At 40.3% G+C, this 21413-nt stretch overlaps 1 protein-coding gene and 1 long non-coding RNA gene across 5 annotated transcripts in view; one reads left to right on the top strand and one right to left on the bottom strand.

Annotated features, from left to right (window-relative positions):
* Positions 1-736: 736 nt before the first annotated feature.
* LOC111750314 (uncharacterized) lies at positions 737-12863 on the bottom strand. The gene is made up of 2 exons (XR_002785474.2): positions 11602-12863; positions 737-979 (listed from the first exon to the last, which is right to left on the bottom strand). It is a non-coding gene; the product is annotated as an uncharacterized LOC111750314 (long non-coding RNA).
* A 128-nt stretch (positions 12864-12991) lies between these two features.
* MINPP1 (multiple inositol-polyphosphate phosphatase 1) overlaps positions 12992-21413 on the top strand; it is a 52499-nt gene continuing 44077 nt past the window's right edge. For all 4 annotated transcript variants that reach the window (XM_003409252.4, XM_023546952.2, XM_003409253.3 and 1 more), the window contains exons 1-2: positions 12992-13799; positions 16964-17161. In XM_003409252.4, the coding sequence (XP_003409300.1) occupies positions 13163-13799; positions 16964-17161 (835 nt within the window). In that variant the 5' untranslated portion in view covers positions 12992-13162. The remainder of the gene's footprint in view (positions 13800-16963; positions 17162-21413) is intronic.

The following is a 21413-nucleotide window of genomic DNA, read 5'->3' as shown; positions in this document are numbered from 1 at the left end:
CCACTGAGTTGATTTTGACTCATAGCGACCCTATAGGACAGAGTAGAGCTGCCCCATAGGATTTCCAAGGAACAGCTAGTGGATGTTAACTGCCAACCTCTTGGTTAGCAGCTGAGCTCTTAACCACTGTGCGACCATGGCTCCAGATAAGGAATACCAGAAAAAACAAACAAACCCAGCACCATGGAGTCAATTCCGACTCATAGCGACCCTATAAGACAGAGTAGAACTGCCCCATAGAGCTTCCGAGGAGCTCCTGGTGGATTCAAACTGCCAACCCTTTGGTTAGCAGCCATAGCACTTAACCACTACGCCACCAGGGTTTCCAGATAAGGAATAGAAGGACAAAAATAATTTCATAAATTAATTTACCCAGGGATAGCCACTGTTATCCTTCCCTATTTTTTACATGCATTTTATACATATAAACTGAATATTATTTGTAATCTGCCATAATCTATCTATTCTATAGCCACCTTTGTCGAGGATTAGGTTTTGGTTCCATTTTGCCTTTTGTCTTGCAACTGTGGGCCAGTCCACCTTTAATTGGGAATAGATTGTTATTCTCTTTTCTCTTCTGTCCCTCAATCCTACCCAGCCCTACATCAGCCTGGACGCCAAAGGCTCCTCTACGCAGAGCATTTGACCAGCACTCGGATGTAGTACTTTTATCTGACGATAATCCCAGGAATCAGAAGTGAGGGAGTAGAAGCAGAGAAAAGGAAGGGAGAAAAGCTCAAAAGAAACACTTTATTAAGCTGGTTACCACTGTGGGTAACCGGGGCTCAGTCCACTGGGAATCCTCTGATGAACTGTGTAGAACCGCCCAGAACAACCCACCAAAGGACTGGAAGGCTAGGGCCTTTATCCACTGAGTACTACCCCCACTCTTTGTAGTTGCATCCAGGGGTGGTAACTTTCCCAAATTCCAGGGCCAAGCTTGCAGGTTCTGAGCAGACTTCTCAAATTTCTGAAGAGCCTTAGGGCAGAAAAGCAAAAGAAGCCAAGGTTAGTGCTTTAAGTGGTACACAGGCCAGGCATATGTAACTGTTGACCATGCTGTACTAAAATCGGATGGGCTGAGGCCTGTGGCACAAGGCACCAAAATGGCTGTAGTGGGACAGTATCCCCTTTCCTATTTTCTGAGGCTTGGGACACAATGACCCTCCTTAACGGGACATGGAACACAAAAAGTTCTATAAAACTAATGGGGGGATTTGATGGTGTACTTTAAAATGCAGGAAGAGACAGAAACTTTTCTTAGCATAAAGTTGAAAATATGCTGAAGAACCAGTTTAGCAGTATGAATGTCTTAATTGTCTCATAGATGTTCTCCCTACAGGATCTTGGAGGAAGCAGACCCTTTGGAAAACTGGGGCAAGAAACTGGTGGTGGTGGTTGTAGGCTGCAGTTGAGTCTGCCCGACTCATGGCGACCCCATGCACAAAGGAATGGTCCTGCGCCATCCCCATGATCGGTTGCAGATTAGACTACTGTGATCCATAAGGTTTCGTTGGCTGATTTTCAGAAGTAAATCGCCACGCCTTTTTTCTTAGTTTGTCTTAACCTGGAAGCTCCACTGAAACCTGTTCAGCATCATAGGAACACACAAACCTCTAGTGACAGATGGGTGGTGGCTGCTCATGAGGTACACTGGCTGGGAATGAAGCCCAGGTCTCCTGCATGGAAGGTGAGAATTACAACACTGAGCCACCAATACCCCCTTTTAGAGCGGTGAGGAAAAGTTACTTATTAGACAACATTTCAGGAGTACTTACTATCTGTTCAGCACTGTTCTAAGTCCACTACAGGTTCTAGTGCAGGTGTGGGGTATCCGTGCAAGGAAGGGGGAACTTACTATTCCGCATGTGGATAACTCTGTCTCTCAGGTTGAACCTGGAGTGAGATCACATGACAGTCTGAGGCAGTGAGGCTACACTGCGTTGACCAGGGAGACTCATGGAGGGGGAATATCTTTGTTGGCCCGTTGCCTGTAGTCCTGGACTGATCCCACAGATGCTGATCTGCTTGCTTGCCCTGGAGAAGCTTGAGAGCAGGGGAGAGCAGCCTCCTTTATCACAATTCACGTGAGATATGAACCCATTTGCTGCTAGTTTTAGATAAACACCCCTACATTCTTTTTTATTGACTGTATTGGTGTTAAAGGAACCTCTGTACACATTTAAAAAGATACAACTTGAAAAAGGGATATCGACTAAACAACTAAAAGAGATGACCCCTACTGATACTGAAATAGAACACTTTAAAACGTAATGAGAACTCTCTAGTAGATAGAATTAGACAGCACAAGAGAAATCTTGAAACTTAAAACATGATTTCAAGTTTCAAAATTCAGTAGAAAACCTGAAAAAGAAAATAAATACTACAGGAAAAAAAAAAAAAAAACTGTCTGGAAGATCCATGAAGGAAATATAACACAGGGCCAAAATATAAAGTAATAAAAATAATGAATGAAAAGTTTTAAAAAATGAAGGATAGATTCAGGAGACCTTATATGCAATTAACAGGAGTTTCCTAAGGACAGAAAGGAACAAATGTAATGGAAGAAATAGTCAAAGGAGTGATAAAATTAAACTTTCTGGAGCTGAAGAAATACTCTAAGTTTTAAAATGAAAGCTCTACCTGTGCCAGGCACCTATATCCTGTGAATGTTCTGAATCCCAAAGGAATATGTCTTGTAAATTTTCAGATGGAAAAACCATTATTACAGAGTTGCTTTAAACTCCCTGTGAATGGATTTGGTCCTCTGTTAATGATTTTACCAGCAACTCTGCCAATCAACCATCAAAGATTCAAAAAAAAAAAAATGCCATAAGGGGCTGTCCAAAAGAACAGACAGATAAATTAAAATTTGTGCAAAGAATGAATGGAATGGAGCCCACAGATAATTTCTAATCACCATGCATAGGGACCTTGTGGCCACACTGTAAAAAGGGGGAAAAAATCACATTAGCATAAGACCTCCAGTTTGCAACATCAGAAGCTAAAAGAGAGTGGAACAATGTTTGTAGACCTTTGGGAGAAAAGAACTACGATCCAAGAATCCGAAATGAAACTCAGATTATCATTTTTATGCAAGACAAAAGACATTTCTTTGCATATTCAAGGATTCATAAAGTATATCCATCATATACCCTTTTACAGGAAATTAATGTAAAAAGAGCATAAAACCAGACCTTACATGTCAAAATAGAAAAAGATGACTTGTAAACAAAAGTGGTGAAATAAGCCTTAGAGTATGATGAGAACTGAAACCATCCACAGCTACACAGCTCAACAGGACTAGGAGTTGTATGCATTAATGTGACTTTACTATCCCAGGAAATTCTTACCCAGGAAGGTGAAGTTACAAATAATTTTATTTTTTTGTTTCAGGAATTTCCTGAAATCTATGTATCTGAAGAAGAGACTACTCAACTAGCCCTCATTAGGGTAAACAGATCCCTTTTCAAAACAGTAGATCAAACAACTGAGTGCCATCACTTTAGACTATTATATCATGAAAGTTGCCCCATCTTAATAAGACTCCACTCCTGACTTGACATTAAAAACCCCATCTTAAAACCAGACCCTCCCCCCAATCTTACCAATATCTTGCCCTTAATACCCCATTCTGAGACGCTACTTACTAAGATTCTGTTGAGAAAGCAGGCTCCCTTACTGCGGTAAGCAATAAACTTGATTTTACTTAATCGATAAGTGATTTTAACGGTCTTTTGAGGGAATCAGCAGTTGGCAACAGTTATATTAAAATGAATTCAATCATTCAACAAATATTTTTTGTCCATTTTTTATGGGGCAGGTACCATACTAGGTGCCAGAGAAATAATATTGGTTCTTGGTGTTACAGGGCTTGGTATCAGTTTGAACTGAATACATCTTAAGTAAAGCTAAATGAAATACCTGAAACTAAAACAACACTCAAGAGTTGGAAAAGTAGGGATAAGGCTCAAGTAAAATGCAGGATGGTGGGGGGAATAATTAATTTTTAATATCTTGAGATGGAAATATAGGTTTAATTATAACAATTAAAATAGGAAGACAGCAATACAGACATACATTAAAATTTGAAATTATCAGGGAGAGAAAAGGAATCATGAGAATTTGGTAAATCCAGCAAAATTAAAGAAACAAAGATTAATGAAGTTTGTATATGTTATATATATATATATATGTATAAAATAACATGGCAGGGAGAAAATTGATTGAATTCCCCTATCAAAAGACAAAATGTCTCAGACTGGGTTAGTAAATTTCAGCTACATGCGATTTATAAGAAAAAATATAAACATAAATGACAAAGGCTGAGTATGAAGTGATGGGAAGGTTTAGCAGACAAACCCAAGGAAAAAGAATGAAGGAATGACAATATGAACATAAGATAAAAACATTCTAACATAAAAGCATTAAACGCAGCAGGGACAAATATTTTATAACAATAAATGTTTCAATCTGCAAAGAAGACATAATCCTCACTATTACTTGCCAAATAATATAACATCATTAACACACATTAGGCAGAGATTCCTGGACAATCAAGGACCTTTAAAAAACCTACTGCTGTCGAGTCGATTCCAACTCACAGCGACCCTACAGGACAGAGTAGAACTGCCCTGTAGAGTTTCCAAGGAGCGCCTGGCGGATTCAAACTACCAACCTTTTCGTTAGCAGCCGTAGCACTTAACCACTATGCCACCAGGGTTTCCCAAGGACCTTTAGTTATGGATTTCTGTTTTCATGAGTTGCTTAAACCTTAAGTCTCTGTCTTCTCAACTCTAATAAATTATTACAAAAAAAAGAAGAGTGCCTATCTCACAGAGTTCTTGCGAAAATTCAATGTGATGATGCTTGTAAACATAAAAATGGCTTGGGGGCAGTGTCTGACCTCCTCCAACCCTACAAGAAAGGAGAACCAAGATCAATAGCCCAAGGCTAGTTCTTTTGAGGCACAGGTCAGACATGCCTCCTCTCTCTGACATCTCTACCAATTCTGACACTAACTCTCCCTCCCACAGCACTCTCTCTGGGTTCAATAATTCATTGCAATGGCCACAAAGAACTCACAAATCATACCCACAATTACAGGATTTATTAGGGAAGTAACAGTTCCTCAAGAACACTCAGGATACGGTACTTCCATCAGGAAAGCCTCTCCCCAGCTGTACTCGCAGGCATGTCTCTCCCTGGTCCTCAGTCTCTAGTCCAAAGGCACTCAGCTTTTTCACTCTATGGGCCAGGAAGCCCACCTCACCATCTTGTGCTGCCAAGTCTCTGCTGCTGGATCTTTCCTGCTGGTCTCTCCTTCTTTGACGGTGGTAGGTTCTTCCTCCCTGCTCTGGAATTGGCTGTCTTTTGAGACAAAACTGATCAATCCCCTTGGTAGACCACAACTACCCTATCACATAATCATCTGGGTGGGAGTTAAAAGCCCATGTTTAGAAAGGCCACACACAAAAGCAATTGTCCGCACCACAGTAAAGCAAGTACGCAGTTCCTGGTACATAGCTAGCACTCATAGTTTTTGTTATTGTTCTTAGGAATAACATTGTTAAAGATCTATCATTTTAAAAGGACCTGAACTCAGACCTAGAGGTAAACGAATTGTCTAATCCTGGAGTATATGCTAAATGGAATTTCTTTTGTACCTACTAATATGCCTGTAAAGAGAATAACCCACTGCTGTTGAGCTGATTCCAACTCACAGTGACCCCACAGGGTTTCCAAAGCTGTAAATCTCTACTGAAGCCGACTGCTACATCTTCCTCCCGTGGAGCCGCTGGTGGTTTAGAACCGCAGACCTTTTGGTTAGCAGTTGATCGCTTTAACCACTGCGCCACCAGGGCCCCTTGTAAAGACATTAAAGATTACTTCATTGTTTTCAGTTATTTTCCTTTTTTAAATTTCAAACTTATAGAAAAGTTACCAGAATAATACCAAGGAATCACCTATATTCTTCATTCAGATTTCCAATTGTTAATATTTTACTATATTAGTTTTGTCATTCTGTGTGTGTGTGTTTGTGCATATTATTGTTGTTTTCTGAACCATTTGAGAATAAGTTACAGATTTACCCCGAAGCCTTTAACGTGTACTTCCGCTTCCCCTGCCCCAAGACACTCTGCTACATAGACACAGCACAATTAACAAAATTAGGGAATTGACCTTGATTCAATACCGACCCATCTACAGGCCTCATTCAAATTCCATAGATTGTCCGATAATATTCTATTTCTTTTTTATTGGGATTGGTAGTTAGAAAACAAGATCTGCGTGTTAGGTGTGCTTATTGCAACTGGGGTACTATTGTTTATAGCTTGTGTTTAAACACAAATGCACACATACACACACCTATACATCTGTATCTATTTCTACATCTATCAGCTTTGTTGTTGTTAGGTGCTGTCATGTTGGTTTCAACTCATAGTGACCCTACGTACAACAGAATGAAACACTGCCCAGTTCTGTGCCATCCTCACAATCATTGCTATGTTTGAGCCCACTGTTGCAGCCACTGTGTCAATCCATCTTAAGGGTCTTCCTCTTTTTCGCTGACCCTGTACTTTACCAAGAATGATGTCTTCCTCCAGGGACTGGTCCCTCTTGATAACATGTCCATAGAACATGAGATAGAGTCTCACCATTCTTGTTTCCAAGGAGAACTCTGGCTGTACTACTTTCAAGACAGATTTGTTCATTCTTCTGGCAGTCCATGGTATATTCAATATTCTTCACCAACACCGTAATTCAAAGGTATCAATTATTCTTCAGTCTTCCTTAGTCATTGTCCAGCTTTTGCATACATATGAGGCGAATGGGTCAGGTGCACCCAAGTCCCTAAAGTGACATCTTTGCTTTTTAACACTTTAAAGAGGTCTTTGGCAGCAGATTTGTCTAATGCAGTACATCAGCTATATATACTAAAAACCATGAATTCATATAGATGCCTCCAATTCCAATTCCTCTCCATAGTGTCTATCTCTCCCCCTTCCCATATTTGTAACTCCTTTCTCTGGTGGTAAAAAACAAAAACAAAAAAACCTGGGGGCATAATGTACTGACTTATTTTCTCAATCACTCTGTATGAAACTATTTTCCTATCTAGGTGGGCTATCTCCTCCACCTCCACTCCTTCACACGTCAGCCTAGTAGACTACCCCCACCTCCACCAGCTAGGACCTCCCAATACTGTGGCCCCATTAGCTAAGCTTCTTCCTCTGCCCCTGATGCTATCACTCTCATGGCAAAGTGACTTTTTTAGAAATGAAAAACAGACGAAAAATACATTTCTGAAGGAGGTCAAATGACACAAATATATAAAATCTTTCCAAAGTTATATACAATTAATGCATTTTCAACAGAATCCCAATAGGGTTATTTTCAGAACTAAACATAATGATTGTAGAGTTCATATGAGAGAGTATAGAACTGACAAGAAATTTTTGAGAAAACACTGAAGAGATACTTTACCTGATATTAAAACTTATTACCTAAAAAGTAGTAATAACACCAGAAGAGTGGAAGAGCAGTGACAAATGACATGGAGAAATGGCATAAGCAGAGATATTGGTGGTTTGAACCCAGCCAGTGGCTCCTCTGGAGAGGGACTTAGTGATCTATCTGCTCTCTTAAAGATAAACCCATGAACTCATTGCCATCGAGTTGATGCCAAGTCGTAGTGACCCTATAGTGCCCCATAGGGTTTCCAAGGCTGTGGATCTTTGTGGAAGCGGACTGCCACATCTTTCTCCCATGGAGTGGTTGGTGGGTTCCAACTGCTGCTTACCTTTTGGTTGGCAGCTGAGCGCTTGACCACTGCCCATTAGGGCTCCCCTAAAGATTAAAACCCATCGCCCTGGAGTTGATTCCAACTCATAGCAAGTCTATAGGTCAGAGCAGAACTGCCCCATAGGATTTCTAAGGCTGTGATCTTTATGGTGTTGGTGAAGAATACCGAATATACCATGAACTACCAGAAGAACAAACAAGTCAGTTCTATTCTGTAAGACAGGATTGCTATGAGTCAGGCCTGATTTAAGGGCAGTCAACAACAACAACAGCTATATAAAGGTTCATATTCTTTCTATCTTTGAATCTCTTTAGCAGATTGTCTTGGGCACATTGCATTCTGGTTTAATGCTCATTCAATAATAAAACTTTTTTTTTCTCTTCCAAAAAAGAAAAAGAAAAAAAAAATAGTAATAAAAACAATATGGCCTTAATGCAGTAATAGGTGAGTAGTCAATACAGTTGAACAAAGAGTACTGAAACAGATCCAAGCATATATTAGGACATAATGTGAGAGAGTGGTGGCATTTCAATTCAGTGGGGACAGAGTAACAAAAAAACAAAAAACCCACTGCCGTTGAGTCAATTCCAACTCATAGCGACCCTACAGGATAGAGCAGAACTGCCCCATAGGGTTTCCAAAGAGTACCTGGTGGATTTGAACTGCTAACCTTTTGGTTAGCAGCTGAACTCTTAACCACTACACCACCATGGTTTCCAGAAATAGGGTAGGTGTCAGGAAAAGAAACACAGAGATAATTGTTTCCATACATCACTATCTAGAACTGGTTCTACTAAATACTTGTTGGATGACTTCAGGCAAGGCATCTAACCTCATTTTGCCTTGACTTCCACACCTACAACATGATATAAATATTGGTCTATATGTGTCATGGGATAGCTGGGAAGATAAAATGAGATAATTACATTGCAAAAATTCAAAGCAATATTTTTTCCCCACATCAGTCTCCCTCACTGCCTCTTCATTCTGTTTATTTAGTCATTCATACACATTTTCAACAAATAGTTGCTGACAGCCAACTAAATGTAAGATCTGGGATGGATATTTGGGGATCAAAATAGTTTTCACTGGGACCTCTGTACCTAAGGTTCTTAATCAAAGCACAATTTAGTAGCACCTGCCTTATCACTCAGAGTACGGAATCAGAGAAGGCAGTGTAAGAAGTAGGACAGGAAAGCTGAGGTGGAGTAATAAGAGGTGTTGCTTGTGGAACCAAAATGGTTGCTTCTGTTGGAGTGTGAATTGTCCTTTTTTACTAAAGAGGTTGCAATGAAGTTTATGAGTTCACAGGTGCCTACATTGCTTTTCTGGCTTAGGTGCTGTTGGGTTTTTAATACTTATTGACACATAATATAGACAAAGCAACCTATCCAAAAAAGATTTTTATGCTACAACAATGGAGTGAATAAAAACCAAAAGAAGAGTGGTTCATGCATGGACTGTTGGGACATCAAGGAATTGACATTAATGGACTAAATAAAAAAGCTCTCCTCATAAAGAACTAATAAAGAAAAAACTTTTCTTCTCAAAGTTCTCCATTCTTTGGAATGATAAGTATGCATTAGCGGCTTTAAAGTGAGCTAACCAATTGTCTTGAAGATTCAATGGCTCAAAAAGATTTCCTATTTTGGAAAAATAACATTCAAATAAGATGCTAAAACACAACTGTTATTGCCTATGCCTGTTCTTGAAAATACAAGTGAAAAGACATTTTTTTCTGGAATTTGGAACCCACTGTGTATCTTTATAATCAGATAAGTACATATTTTGGATGGAGGGGAATTCTGGAGGAAATGATGTTTCTGTGTAACAATGTTGGCTTGTGCAGGAAAATCACTATAGCATAGGCCTGGAAAATAAATACTTATAATCTCTCCTATTAAATGGGAGTATCAAAGCATATAAAGATATTGGTACAATTAGATCTACCACAATTTTGCATCTGGTTTCTCAAATAGTTCTGTGAATTTAGAACCAATGTTCAATGGGAAGGAAGAATTTCCAACATCAAAGTCCTAGAACGTGTCAAGTCATTGGAAGAGAAACTTTGTCATTGCAAAATGACTCTCTCAGCAGAATATAATAGAGAATGTACAACAGCAGCCCACTTCTGTAGTTGTGAGTAAAACCCAGGTACTATGAAATTCTGTACATAAATTTAAATACAATTTTAAGCAAGTCAGCTAAGCTTTAAGATGATGGAGGATAGCCTAATGGTTAGCTATCAATGATGGTGTGGTTCCTTTTGAGCAAAGGTATCTTGTAGCCAATGGAACTTGTGATTTACGCTGCCTGCACATTCAATCAAGGTCGAAGGGACTGCTGCTGAGCATGGATTACACCACCCCTGTTCATACACAAGGCACCCTGGTGGCACGGTGGTTAAAGCACTTGGCTGCTAACCAGAAAGGTTCAAACACTCCGTGAGAGAAAGATGTGGCAGTTTACTTATGCAAAGATTTACAGCCTTGAAAACCCTCTGGGGTAATTCTACTCTGTCCTATAGGGTCACTATGAATTGGAATTGACTTGACAGTGGTGGGTTTTTGCTCAGTTTCTTCTATTGAAGCTTCTTCTTCTGTCAGCTTCTTCTATTGCAACAAAAAGCAAATAAGCCCCAAACCAACAACTGTCAAAAGTGAAGGAAAAAAAAGGAATGCTGCAACAGCAGGCCACTAAGATAGTAGAGTTAAAATCTTCTTGGCACAGGCACAAAGTTAGTTGCTTAATGCAGTTGTGAGATGACAGATATCTACCAAAAACTGGGAATTTGCCAGTTTACTTATTAGCGGAGAAGGGTTAATAAGAAACATTTTAATTGTGCTTAAAAAAATTAACTGATATTTATTTTGTGCCAGGAACTGTAGACAGTCATTATGCGGATTGTCTCATTTAGTCCTCTCATCCAACAAAGTGGTGTTACTCTCCCCACTTTAGAAGTGAAAAATACTGAGACAAAAGAGGTTAACCATCTCAATATCCCACAGATATTTAGTGATGAGTGTGGAACCCAAAACTCAGAAAGTCTAACTCCAGAGACCATGTTCTTAATTAATATTTTATAAGCTTACATAGACAGCCTAACTGTTTCTCCACAAAATTTAGCTTTTCCCTCCTATTTAGTGTTTCTTCATCAGAAAGCCACCTTAACCACCTCTTTAAAAGTGTGGTAGATTGCTATTACTTAAATTACTATACATACCATTCAATCTTAAAGTGGAATGACTATTTTAGAAGTCCTATGAATAATCTGGAAACCCTGGTGGCACAGTGGTTAAGAGTCTGGCTGTTAACCAAAAGATCGGCAGTTCGAATCCACCAGATGCCCACTGGTAACCCCATGGGGCAGGTCTACTGTGCTCTAACCATGAGTCGGAATTGACTTGACGGCAACAGGTTTTTTTTTTTTTTTAATGACTAATCTGGCAAAAATGATCTAGTATATTTTTTAATGCAATGGATTAATTAGAAGCGGGGTTCCACTTAAGACATATTAGAATAATATGGAAAAATAGTGCTCATTTTTTTTTTTTTTCGCACTGAAAGACACAACAGGTAATGTTCATATTCGGATAATACTGCACAACCATTACCTATGCAAGTTTTCCATTCTTGGTTTCTCAGAGCAGACCATCCAATTTCTTACTTGTTTTCCCATTACTCTCAGTTGCAAACCATTCCCACTTCCTTCCCATTTCTCAAAGTTGCAAGTCCAAACCATTTCTACTTTTCATAAGACATAACTTCCATTCCCCTGATTTCTTCAGTCTTACCTCCTATGTCCCTGAGGAACTTGAAGCCACCAGGCTTGAACTCCATGAACTCCTTCTAGATCCACAAATTCATCCACATGTATACATCCTTCCAACTTTCCTTCAGAAGATTAAAGTCTCCTTCTTGTTCAAATCAAACTCTCCGTTAAAAATTAGGGAAAAGGAAGCTCCATAAATCACGGCACCCAGCATAATCTCCCTAGAGTACCAGAAACACAAAGGCCCTTAGGTGGTCCAAACGTTTGTGCTAGACTACAAACCTAAAAGTTGGCAGTTCAAATCCACTCAGCTGCACTGCAGAAGAAAGGCTTGACAATCTGTTCCTATGAACCTTACAACCAAGAAAACCCTATGGAACAGTTCTACTCCGTAACACAGGATTGTAGTGAGTGCTGAATCGACTTGACAGCAACAGGTTTGGTTTGATTTAGTTTTGGTGAAGAGAAAGCTAGATTAGGAAAACATGGTCCAAACTTCCTTGAATTTGGATGACCACATGCTTAATACTTATCCTTTTTCCAACTGTCGTATAAACTGGGGTTCAAGTGGAGAAACAAAAGTAGTGTTTGGATTTATGACTTTGTGGGTCAAGTAAAGATTCTGAGCAATAACCTAGAAAAACCCAGCTGCTGATTTGAGTATGATGTTACATGAAAGGGGAAAAAAAAAAAATGAAAGGGGCGTGGTGGTTAAATAGCATGTTTGCTTCACACAACAGATTAGCTCATACGTAAATAATAGAGTAAAGCTATTGGACCATGACTCAACGCGCCCTAGTTATCAGGACTGCTATGTCTCTACTCTCTAATCCTTCGGTATCAACAAGCACAGAACTTTTGGAAGGCTGTCTCGTTGATGTCTAGATCAGTCCCATTTGTCCAGGCCAAGAGACTACCAAAAGTTCGGGGCTTAAACTCTTGGGGAGCCCCTTTCCAAGTTCTTCTTTGCCTTATGGCAGAGTTTATTTGCAAACTCTTACGGGAAGAAAAATCTTGGGCTTCAGGAGGCATCCTGGAGCAAAGGTCTTTGCATTTTGGACAAGGGCCTCAGGTGGATTTGGTGCGGTTAGTTCAGAGATTACATTCCGAGAAACAGTAGAACGAGGATGATGATAATCTGTTCAACGACGTCCTGTTTCGGCAGCCTTGTACACTAAGGCTTACCTCAGGCTTCATTTACACACCGCACAAAATTTAAAAAGCAGGGGACCTGTTTAGTCACTCCCTGAGGCGGAAGCTAAGAAAAACGCGGGGGAGGGAGCGGGACGGGGTGTCAGCTGACGCCAGCTCCACCTGAACCGCAGGTCTGGGAGGCGCCTCGGGGCCAGCCGCGCAACCTCCACCTGAGCCACAGGTCTAGGACACTTCACGGGGTTTCCCGCTGGCTCCCTTAGCCCTCCGGCTGCCGCCACGACCCCTCAAAAGCCGACCGCCGGCAACCAGGAAGGAAAACACTGGCCGAGCTCCGGCCGGAAGTGCCCTCCGGATCCGCCCCCTGCCTGTCGGAGCCGGAAGTGCGGCATCAGCAGCCCGAGCGTCGCCCTCGGGGGTTTCTCCACAAGATGCTCCGCGGCCCGTGCGGCCTCCTCAGGGCCCAAGTAGCGCCCGCCGCGGTCCTGGCTGCGGCGCTGCTCTCGTCGCTGGGGCGCTGCTCCTTCCTGGAGTCGGGGGACCCCGTGGCCTCAGCGCTTAGCCCCTACTTCGGCACCAAGACCCGCTACGAAGACGTCAACCCCGGGCTGCTTCCGAACCCCGAGGCACCCCGGAGGGACCCGGAGCTGCTGGAGGGGACGTGTACGCCAGTTCAGCTGGTTGCCGTCATCCGCCATGGCACCCGCTACCCGACGGCCAAGCAGATCCGCAAGCTGCGGCACCTGCATGGGCTGCTGCAGGCCCGCGGGCCGGGGGGTGGCAGACCCAGAGGTACCGGCGGCCGCGACGTGGGCGCTGCGCTGGCCGACAGGCCGCTGTGGTACGCGGACTGGATGGACGGGCAGCTGGTGGAGAAAGGGCGGCAGGACATGCGACAGCTAGCGCTGCGCCTGGCCTCGCTCTTCCCAGCCCTCTTCTGCCCCGAGAATTTCGGCCGCTTGCGGCTGGTCACCAGCTCCAAGCACCGCTGCGTGGACAGCGGCGCCGCCTTTCTGCAGGGACTGTGGCAGCACTACCACCCCGGCCTCCCGCCGCCCGACGTCGCAGGTGACCGCCCACCCGCCAGACCCGAGCACTGTCGCGACCCTCACTCCTAAGTGCCCCTGTATACCCTGGCGACCGGTTCAGGTTCCCTGGGCCCCCAGCCTGTCCTCATCTCCCTGTGTCCCCGGTCCACCACCTCTCGGGCAGCATCCTGCCAGGGCGCGGAATGATTAGGCCTAGGCTGCCTCTCACATATCCATTCATTTATTTATTCATAAGGTATGGATTTAGCACTGTGCTAGTGGGGGGCACTGTAGTAGATATTGAGGATCCAACAAGAAGGGAGACAGGCGTCTCCTGCAATTTTTAACCTTTAATTCCCAAATTGAATTGCCTCCCCAGAATGCCAGCCTGTCCGTATTCCCCCTCCCCTGATAGCTGGTTGTACAGTTGGGTGCACTTGTTTTTTCTTTTAATCTAGAACTTTGTACTTCAGGCTTTGCTTCTGATACTAGTTGGGTTTTTATTTTACTTACCAGCTTTTTCAGATGCTCTCAAGTCTTCTTTACTACCCTGCTTTTTCCTTTGGTTTTGTTCTTGTATGTACTGTAGAGTTCTAGTAGCTGTCGTCCATGGTCACAGACTATATCTTACTAATTTATTCTGTTAAGAATTAACAAAATTTGAGAGATCATTTAATACGGTCCTTTTATTTCACAGGTGAAGAAGCTGAGCCTTGCTGATTGTTCTTCACTATTTGAGAACTAGAGTCAAGTGCAGATCTGGTAGTCTTCTTTCCAGAACAGTGCTTTTTCCCCTCAGAGAATGTTTTAATAGTCACAGGTGATCTCACACTGATTTCATTAAATTCTCACAACAGCTCTCCGAGGTAGACGGTATTTTCCTCCCTACCTAATAGGTGAGGAGATTAAATAATTGTTCAGTTTCATGCAGCTAATTAGGGACTCAGGTAATCCGATTCAGAGATTGTTCTCTTAACCATTAAACTCTGCAGTTTCCACTTGTCCTGTGATGTGCCTGGTAAGAATAAAAACATAGTATTTTTGTGCCAGAGAAGGTGACAAGTGTTAATGGTTTCTTGAGAATTCATTTTAAAGTCAGAGTTGAGATGAGGAACATCACTTAGTTTCAAAACCCAAATGAAAAACAAATTAGAGGTAGACTGGTTTGTCATCTCTTCAGTAACGTCCTCTCTCAAGTGGTTCAGCCATCCCCAAGGTGTTCCTTCTTTGACTGTGTCATATATTACTGCTTTGTGGGTAACTCAGTTAACTGAATTGTTTAGCCAGTTGTTGAATTGTGTTTTTTAATTATAGCTAGATTTTTTCATTAATATGGATGAAAATTCCTCATACAAAAAAAAAAAAAAACAACCAAACCCATTGTGGACAAGTTGATTCTGACTCATGGTGACCCCATGTGTTTCAGAGTAGAAGTGAACTCCATAGAGTTTTCAGTGGCTGTAATTTTAGGGAAGTGATCACCAAGCCTTTCGGGCAGAACTTTCTTCCCCAGTGATTAGTAGCCAAGAACAAACTGTTTGCAGGACCCGGAGAACTTCAAAAATTCCCCATAGATCTATTAAATTAACTGAGTTTTAAAAGCAGAACTTACTTTAATTTAGCACAGTATACACTGTGTAGCACAAAGCGACCTCCTGGGATGAATGAATTTTTACCCTTAGGTGGCATTATGAGAATTGGCATGTGCTTGGAATACAAAGCCAGGGATCACAATAGGTCAGGGTAGGTCCACCCCCACCGTTTTTAGCCTGAGTTTAAACCTTTTGCCCAGCCACTTCATTATTATCTATAGACAATGGTTTCGCCTGCTGTGTGTATCTGGGCTTTTGAGAAACGCCACTGAATTGGACTTTATACTCTTATAGAAACAGAACAATCCCTTTGTTGAAAGAGTAGCAGTAATTAAATTACAACAGGGTGAAATATCCAGATCCACGTGGGCAATCATATTTTGAGGCCACTTAATAAAAAAAAATTTTTTTTTTTAATTTTCCTAGTCAAGATAATTTCTTAAGAACTGTAATCCATTTAGCGATTACTGTAGGCTGAATTACCCATTTTAGGGTGCACTGAATACACACAACCAAAGCAAAATGGATATAACTGCTTTCAGTTTTCTCACATTTTGTATACAGAAATGATACATTTGGTGTTCTTTTCATGGCAAATTATTGGAGAAATGATAATTGAGATGTGTGTTTAGTGTATGACCCTGGAAAAACTTAAAAGGTGCCCCAGTAGTTGAAGCATTGATTATCAATTGGTTTATGGTATAAACCCATGTATTTTTGTTGTCAAATTAGGGAAATAATGTACCTTGTTGAATTCTAAATGAAAAGTTATCTGGGAGCGTCAGTTAGAGTGTAAACCAAATCAGAAGCACCTAGAACAATGAAATACGGTAGACCTAAAACATTTAATGTATTTTGTGCTGTTGTCAGTAGTTTCTGTCCAAAGCAAATTATTTTTGTCAAGTAACACAGGGTTGAGAAAGTTAATTGAGAAAATAATCTATTTAGATTTTGGTATAGAGTAGAAAAAATTATCTCTCACCTTCTCATAGAAACTGTTAATTTTTAGTTTACTTTCTTAAGTTTTCTGTGCTTAATAGAAACAGTACTTACATAACAGCTATTTTTTTCCCCTCACTTTTTTGACTTTCCTGTTTATTTTTGGTTTCTTTAAAGAAAAGTCATTTCATTTACCTTTTTCATTGTGTAGTATTGGAATAACACATTTTATCTTTGATACTCTGTTTCATTAGTCTTTTCCTAGCGTATTCTGTCATGCATCACAGTGATTACAAATGGGGAATCATTTTGCCCTATGTTTTCATTGATAGATATGTGCTTATTTTATGCATTCGAATGAATAGGTTGTTAGCATTCCTTGTCACACTTGAAACAAAATTTTCAACAATTCCAAATTGTCATCTATGTCAGTGGATTACATATAAAACCAGACCCATTGCTGTCGAGTCTATCCCTGCTCATAGCGACTCTATGGCACAGAGTAGAACTGCCCCACAGTTTCCAAGGAGCCGCTGGTGGGTTCGAACTGCTGACCTTTAGGTTAGCAGCTGAGCTCTTAACCACTGTGCCACATGTATATGTGTGTGTGCTTGTGTGTGTGTATTATATGTACATATATAAAATAAATGTATCCTTTTTTTTTTCCTTTCAGACATGGAATGTGGACCTCCAAGGATTAATGATAAACTAATGAGGTTCTTTGATCATTGCAAGAAGTTTTTAACTGAAGTGGAAAGTAATGCTACGGCTCTTTACCATGTAGAAGCCTTCAAAACTGGACCAGAAATGCAGAGCATTTTAAAAAAAGTTGCAGCTACTTTAGAAGTGCCAGTAAATGATTTAAATGCAGGTAATGTGCCTATTATCTTCTATTTGAACTTCTGGTTTAAATGGTTTTTGAACTCTGAAAATAAAAAAATAAGGAAACATAAAGTTATTCCTTTTAAAGGCCCAAAATTGAATTTACCTTAAGAAACTAATGTGTTCTAAGACAAGAAAATTATACATCTCATGCTTACTATTTTTATACTCATATTCTTCTTCAGTTTAGGTAAATTAATATACAAGATTCTTGCTATGGCTTTTTTTTTTTTAAGAACCCAAGCCCAGTGCTGTTGAGTCGATTCTAACTCATAGCGACCCTGTAGGTCAGAGTAGAACTGCCTGACAGGGTTTCCAAGGAGCGACTGGTGGATATAAACTGCCGACCTTCTGGTTAGCAGCCATAGCTCTTAACCTCTACACCACCAGGGTGTCCTCTTTAAGGACAGGGGTATATAAATCCTCAACTTCAAGCATTATTTATAAAGCCAAAATTATCTTTTCTGAATTTTCTTTTCATAAAGTGATACAAATGAAAAATCGTGTATATATAATTATTTAGTTTTGGAAGCAGTTTGGAAGTATATGTTAATATTTTGAGAAAGCTCTTTAAAAGTAAAAGATAGCATCGTTTTTTTTTTCGAGGGTGTTACACCTAGAAATGTTGAATGAATGAGAAGTCATGTCAATCTTAAAATATGAATGGGCTGACTGTGCAATTTATTATCCAAACTGGGATACTTTTTTTAAATTGTACTTTAGATGAAGGTTTGCAAAACAAACTAGTTTCTCATCCAACAGTAGTACACACATTGTTCTATGACATTGGTTAACATCCCCACGACATGTCAACACTCTCTCTTCTCAACCCTGGGTTCGCTATTACAGCTTTCCTATTCCCTGCTGCCTTTCAGTCCCTGCCCCAGGGCTGATGTGCCCCTTTCATCTTGTTTTGTTCCATGGGCCTGTTCAATCTTTGGCTGAAGGGTGAGCCTCAGGAGTGCCTCATTACTGAGCTGAAAGATTGTCTGGGGCCATATTCATGGTTTCTCCAGTCTCTGTCAGGCCAGCAAGTCTGGGCTTACTGGGACACTTTTAAGAGTGAAAAGTGATGTTATTAATAATTATACTGGGAAAGCAGGTAGAAAACGAGGGCATGTGGTCACCTAGTAATGGGAAATTAAGAAAAAATAAAATAAAAAAACTTCCCCTGCCTTCAAGGAATTTGTAATCCGTAGAGCAGATGTTGGCAAATATACATACAGAGATGGTGGATTTCATCATTTTGTGAATCAGTTATCAAAAGACTGGAAGTAGAAAATGTTGGGAAAAGAAAGTAAATTAAAATCCTTTATTCATGGATCCTGGATGCTTTATATGGATTTAAAAAAGTGAAGATATCTAGATTAGCATTTGAAATTGAATTTTTTCCCTTTTCTCAAACTGGCTGTACATTTGGGGCACATGTAGGGCTTTAAAAATTTATTGGGAAATAATTCAGACATTTAAATAATAAACACCATATATCACCACAACTTTGTTTTGTCGAATTTTAATATTATGCTTCAGTTACTTGCTTTAAATAAATGGAAGTTACTTGGTCCCTGTCCTGGATCTCATTCTTCTCTTCCCAGTTGTTGTTAGGTGGAATTGAATCAGGTCCAACTCATACCCCGACCCTGTGTACAACAGAATGAAACACTGCCAGGTCCAGCGTCATCCTCAGAATTGTTGCTATGTTTGCGCCCATCGTTGCAGCCACTGTGTCAGTCCATCTTGTGGAGGGTCTTCCTCTTTTTCACTGACCTCCTGTTTTACCAGGCCTTCTCTAGGGACTGGTCTCTCCTAATATCATCTCCAAAGTACGTGGGACAAAGTCTTGCCATCCTTGCTTCTGAGGAGCATTCTGGCTGTACTTCCAAGACGAGTTTGTTTGTTCTTCTGGCAGCCCATGGTATATTTAATATTTTTCTTCAGCATCATAATTCAAAGGCATCAGTTCTTTTGTCTTCCTTATTCATTGTCCAGCTTTCACATGCATATGAGGCAATTGAAAATACCATGGTTGGAGTCAGGTGCACCTTAGTCCTGAAGGTGACATTTTTGCTTTTTAACACTTTAAAGACGTCTCTTGCAGGAGGCTGACCCAGTCAGTATGTTGTTTGATTTCTTGACTGCCGCTTCCGTGGCATTGATTGTGGATCCAAGTAAAGTGAAGTTCTTGACAACATCAGTATTTTCTTTATTTATCATGATGTTGCTTTATTGGTTGGTTTGTGAGGATTTTTATTTTCTTTATGTTAAGGTGTAATCCATACTGAAGTCTCTGATCTTCATCAGTAAGTACTTCAAGTCCTCTTCGCTTTCAGCAATCAAGATTGTATCATCTGTGTATCACAGATAGTTAATGAGTCTTCCTCCAATCCTGATGCTGTATTCTTCATATAGTCTGGCTGCTCAGATTATTTGCTCAGCATACAGATTGAGTAAGTATGGTGAAAGGATACAACCCTGACACACACCTTTCCTGACGTTAAACCCCAGAGCATCCCCTTGTTCTGTATGAACGACTGCATGTTAGTCTATGTACAGGTTCCTCGTGAGCACAATTAAATGTTCTGAAATACCCATTCTTCACAGTGTTATCTGTCATTCGTTATGATCCACACAGTTGAATGCCTTTGCATAGTCCATAAAACACAGGTAAACATCTTTATGGTATTCTCTGCTTTCAGCCAAGATCCACCTGCCATCATCGATGGTATCTCTAGTTCCACGTCCTCTTCTGAATTCCTTTTGAATTTCTGGCAGTTCCCTGGCAACGTAGTGCTGCAGTTGCCTTTGAGTGATCTTCAGCAAAATTTTACGTGGTGTGATATTAACGATATTCAATAATTTACACATTCTGTTGGATCACCTTTCTTTGGAATGGGCGGAAATACGGATCTCTGTCGGTTGTCCGGGTAGCTGTCTTCCACGTTTCTTGGCGTAGTTGAGTGAGCATTTCCAGTATTACATCAGTTTGTTGAAATATCTCAATTGGTATTCCATCAATTCCTGCTAAAGTCTTCAGTGCAACTTGAACTTTTTCCTTCATTACCATAGGTTCTTGATCATATATCTCCTGAAATGGTGAACATTGACCAGTTCTTTTTGGTACAGTGACTTTGTATATTCCTTCCATCTTCTTTTGATGCTTCCTGTGTCATTCAATATTTTGCCCATAGAATCCTTTAATATCACAACTTGATGCTTCAGTATTTTCTTCAGTTCTTTCAGCATCAAAAATGCAGAGAGTGTTCTTCCTTTTTGGTTTTCTAACTCCAGTTGTTTGCACATTTCATTGTAGTACTTTAGTTTGTCTTCTTGAGCAGCCCTATGAAATCTTCTGTTTAGCTCTTTAACTTTATCATATCTTCTGTTTGCTTTAGCTACTTGATGTTTAAGAGCAAGTTTCAGAGTCTCTTCTGACATCCGTTTTCGTCTTTTTTTTCTTTCCTGTCTTTTACATGACCTCTTGCTTTCTTCATGTATGATGTCCTTCCATAACTTGTCTTGTCTTTGGTCATTAGTATTCAGTGTGTCAAATCTATTCTTGAGATGGTCTCTAAATTCAGGTGGGATAACTCAAAGTTGTACTTTGGCTCTCAAGGACTTGTTCTAATTTTTTTCAGCTTCAACTCAAACTTACATATGAGCAATTAATGGTCCCAAGCGTAACCATTTATCATGAATTTAGCGTTCAGGTCATCCCCATTCCAGTTTTTATATTTATGTTTCTGTACACAAATGGGATATCGTTTTATAGATTTTTTAACTTATAAGAATGTTACCAAACTGTGTACTCAACTTTGTGTTTTTTATTTATCTAGGTTAATGTGTATAATTCTACTTTTTTATGTTAAATTTTTATATACAGAATTCCGTTGTATAATCATACCACTGTCTATCCATTCTCCTGTTAGTGCACATTTAAATTGTCGAAGTTGATTTTTTAAACTGTTTTCAGTCTTCAGTTGAAAGGCAAGGATTATTTGAGTTTTATTAATGGACCTCTTCCAGTCGGTTGGAGTAATTGAGAGCGACTTCTTTTTGGAGGCAATATAAGCAGAGTAGTTAAAGCATAGATTCTGAAAGTAGACTGGGTTTGAATCTTGACTTTACTGTGATGTTCACTAACTCTGTGATCTTAGGCAAGTTTCTTAATATCTGTTTCAGTTTCCTTATCTGTAAAATGGTATAGAAATTGTACCTGACTCATAAGATTGTGATGATGACTA

Source organism: Loxodonta africana, chromosome 16 (genome assembly GCF_030014295.1).
Source record: "Loxodonta africana isolate mLoxAfr1 chromosome 16, mLoxAfr1.hap2, whole genome shotgun sequence".
Classification (NCBI taxonomy): Eukaryota; Metazoa; Chordata; class Mammalia; order Proboscidea; family Elephantidae; genus Loxodonta; species Loxodonta africana.
This window is presented reverse-complemented; position numbering and strand designations above follow the sequence as displayed.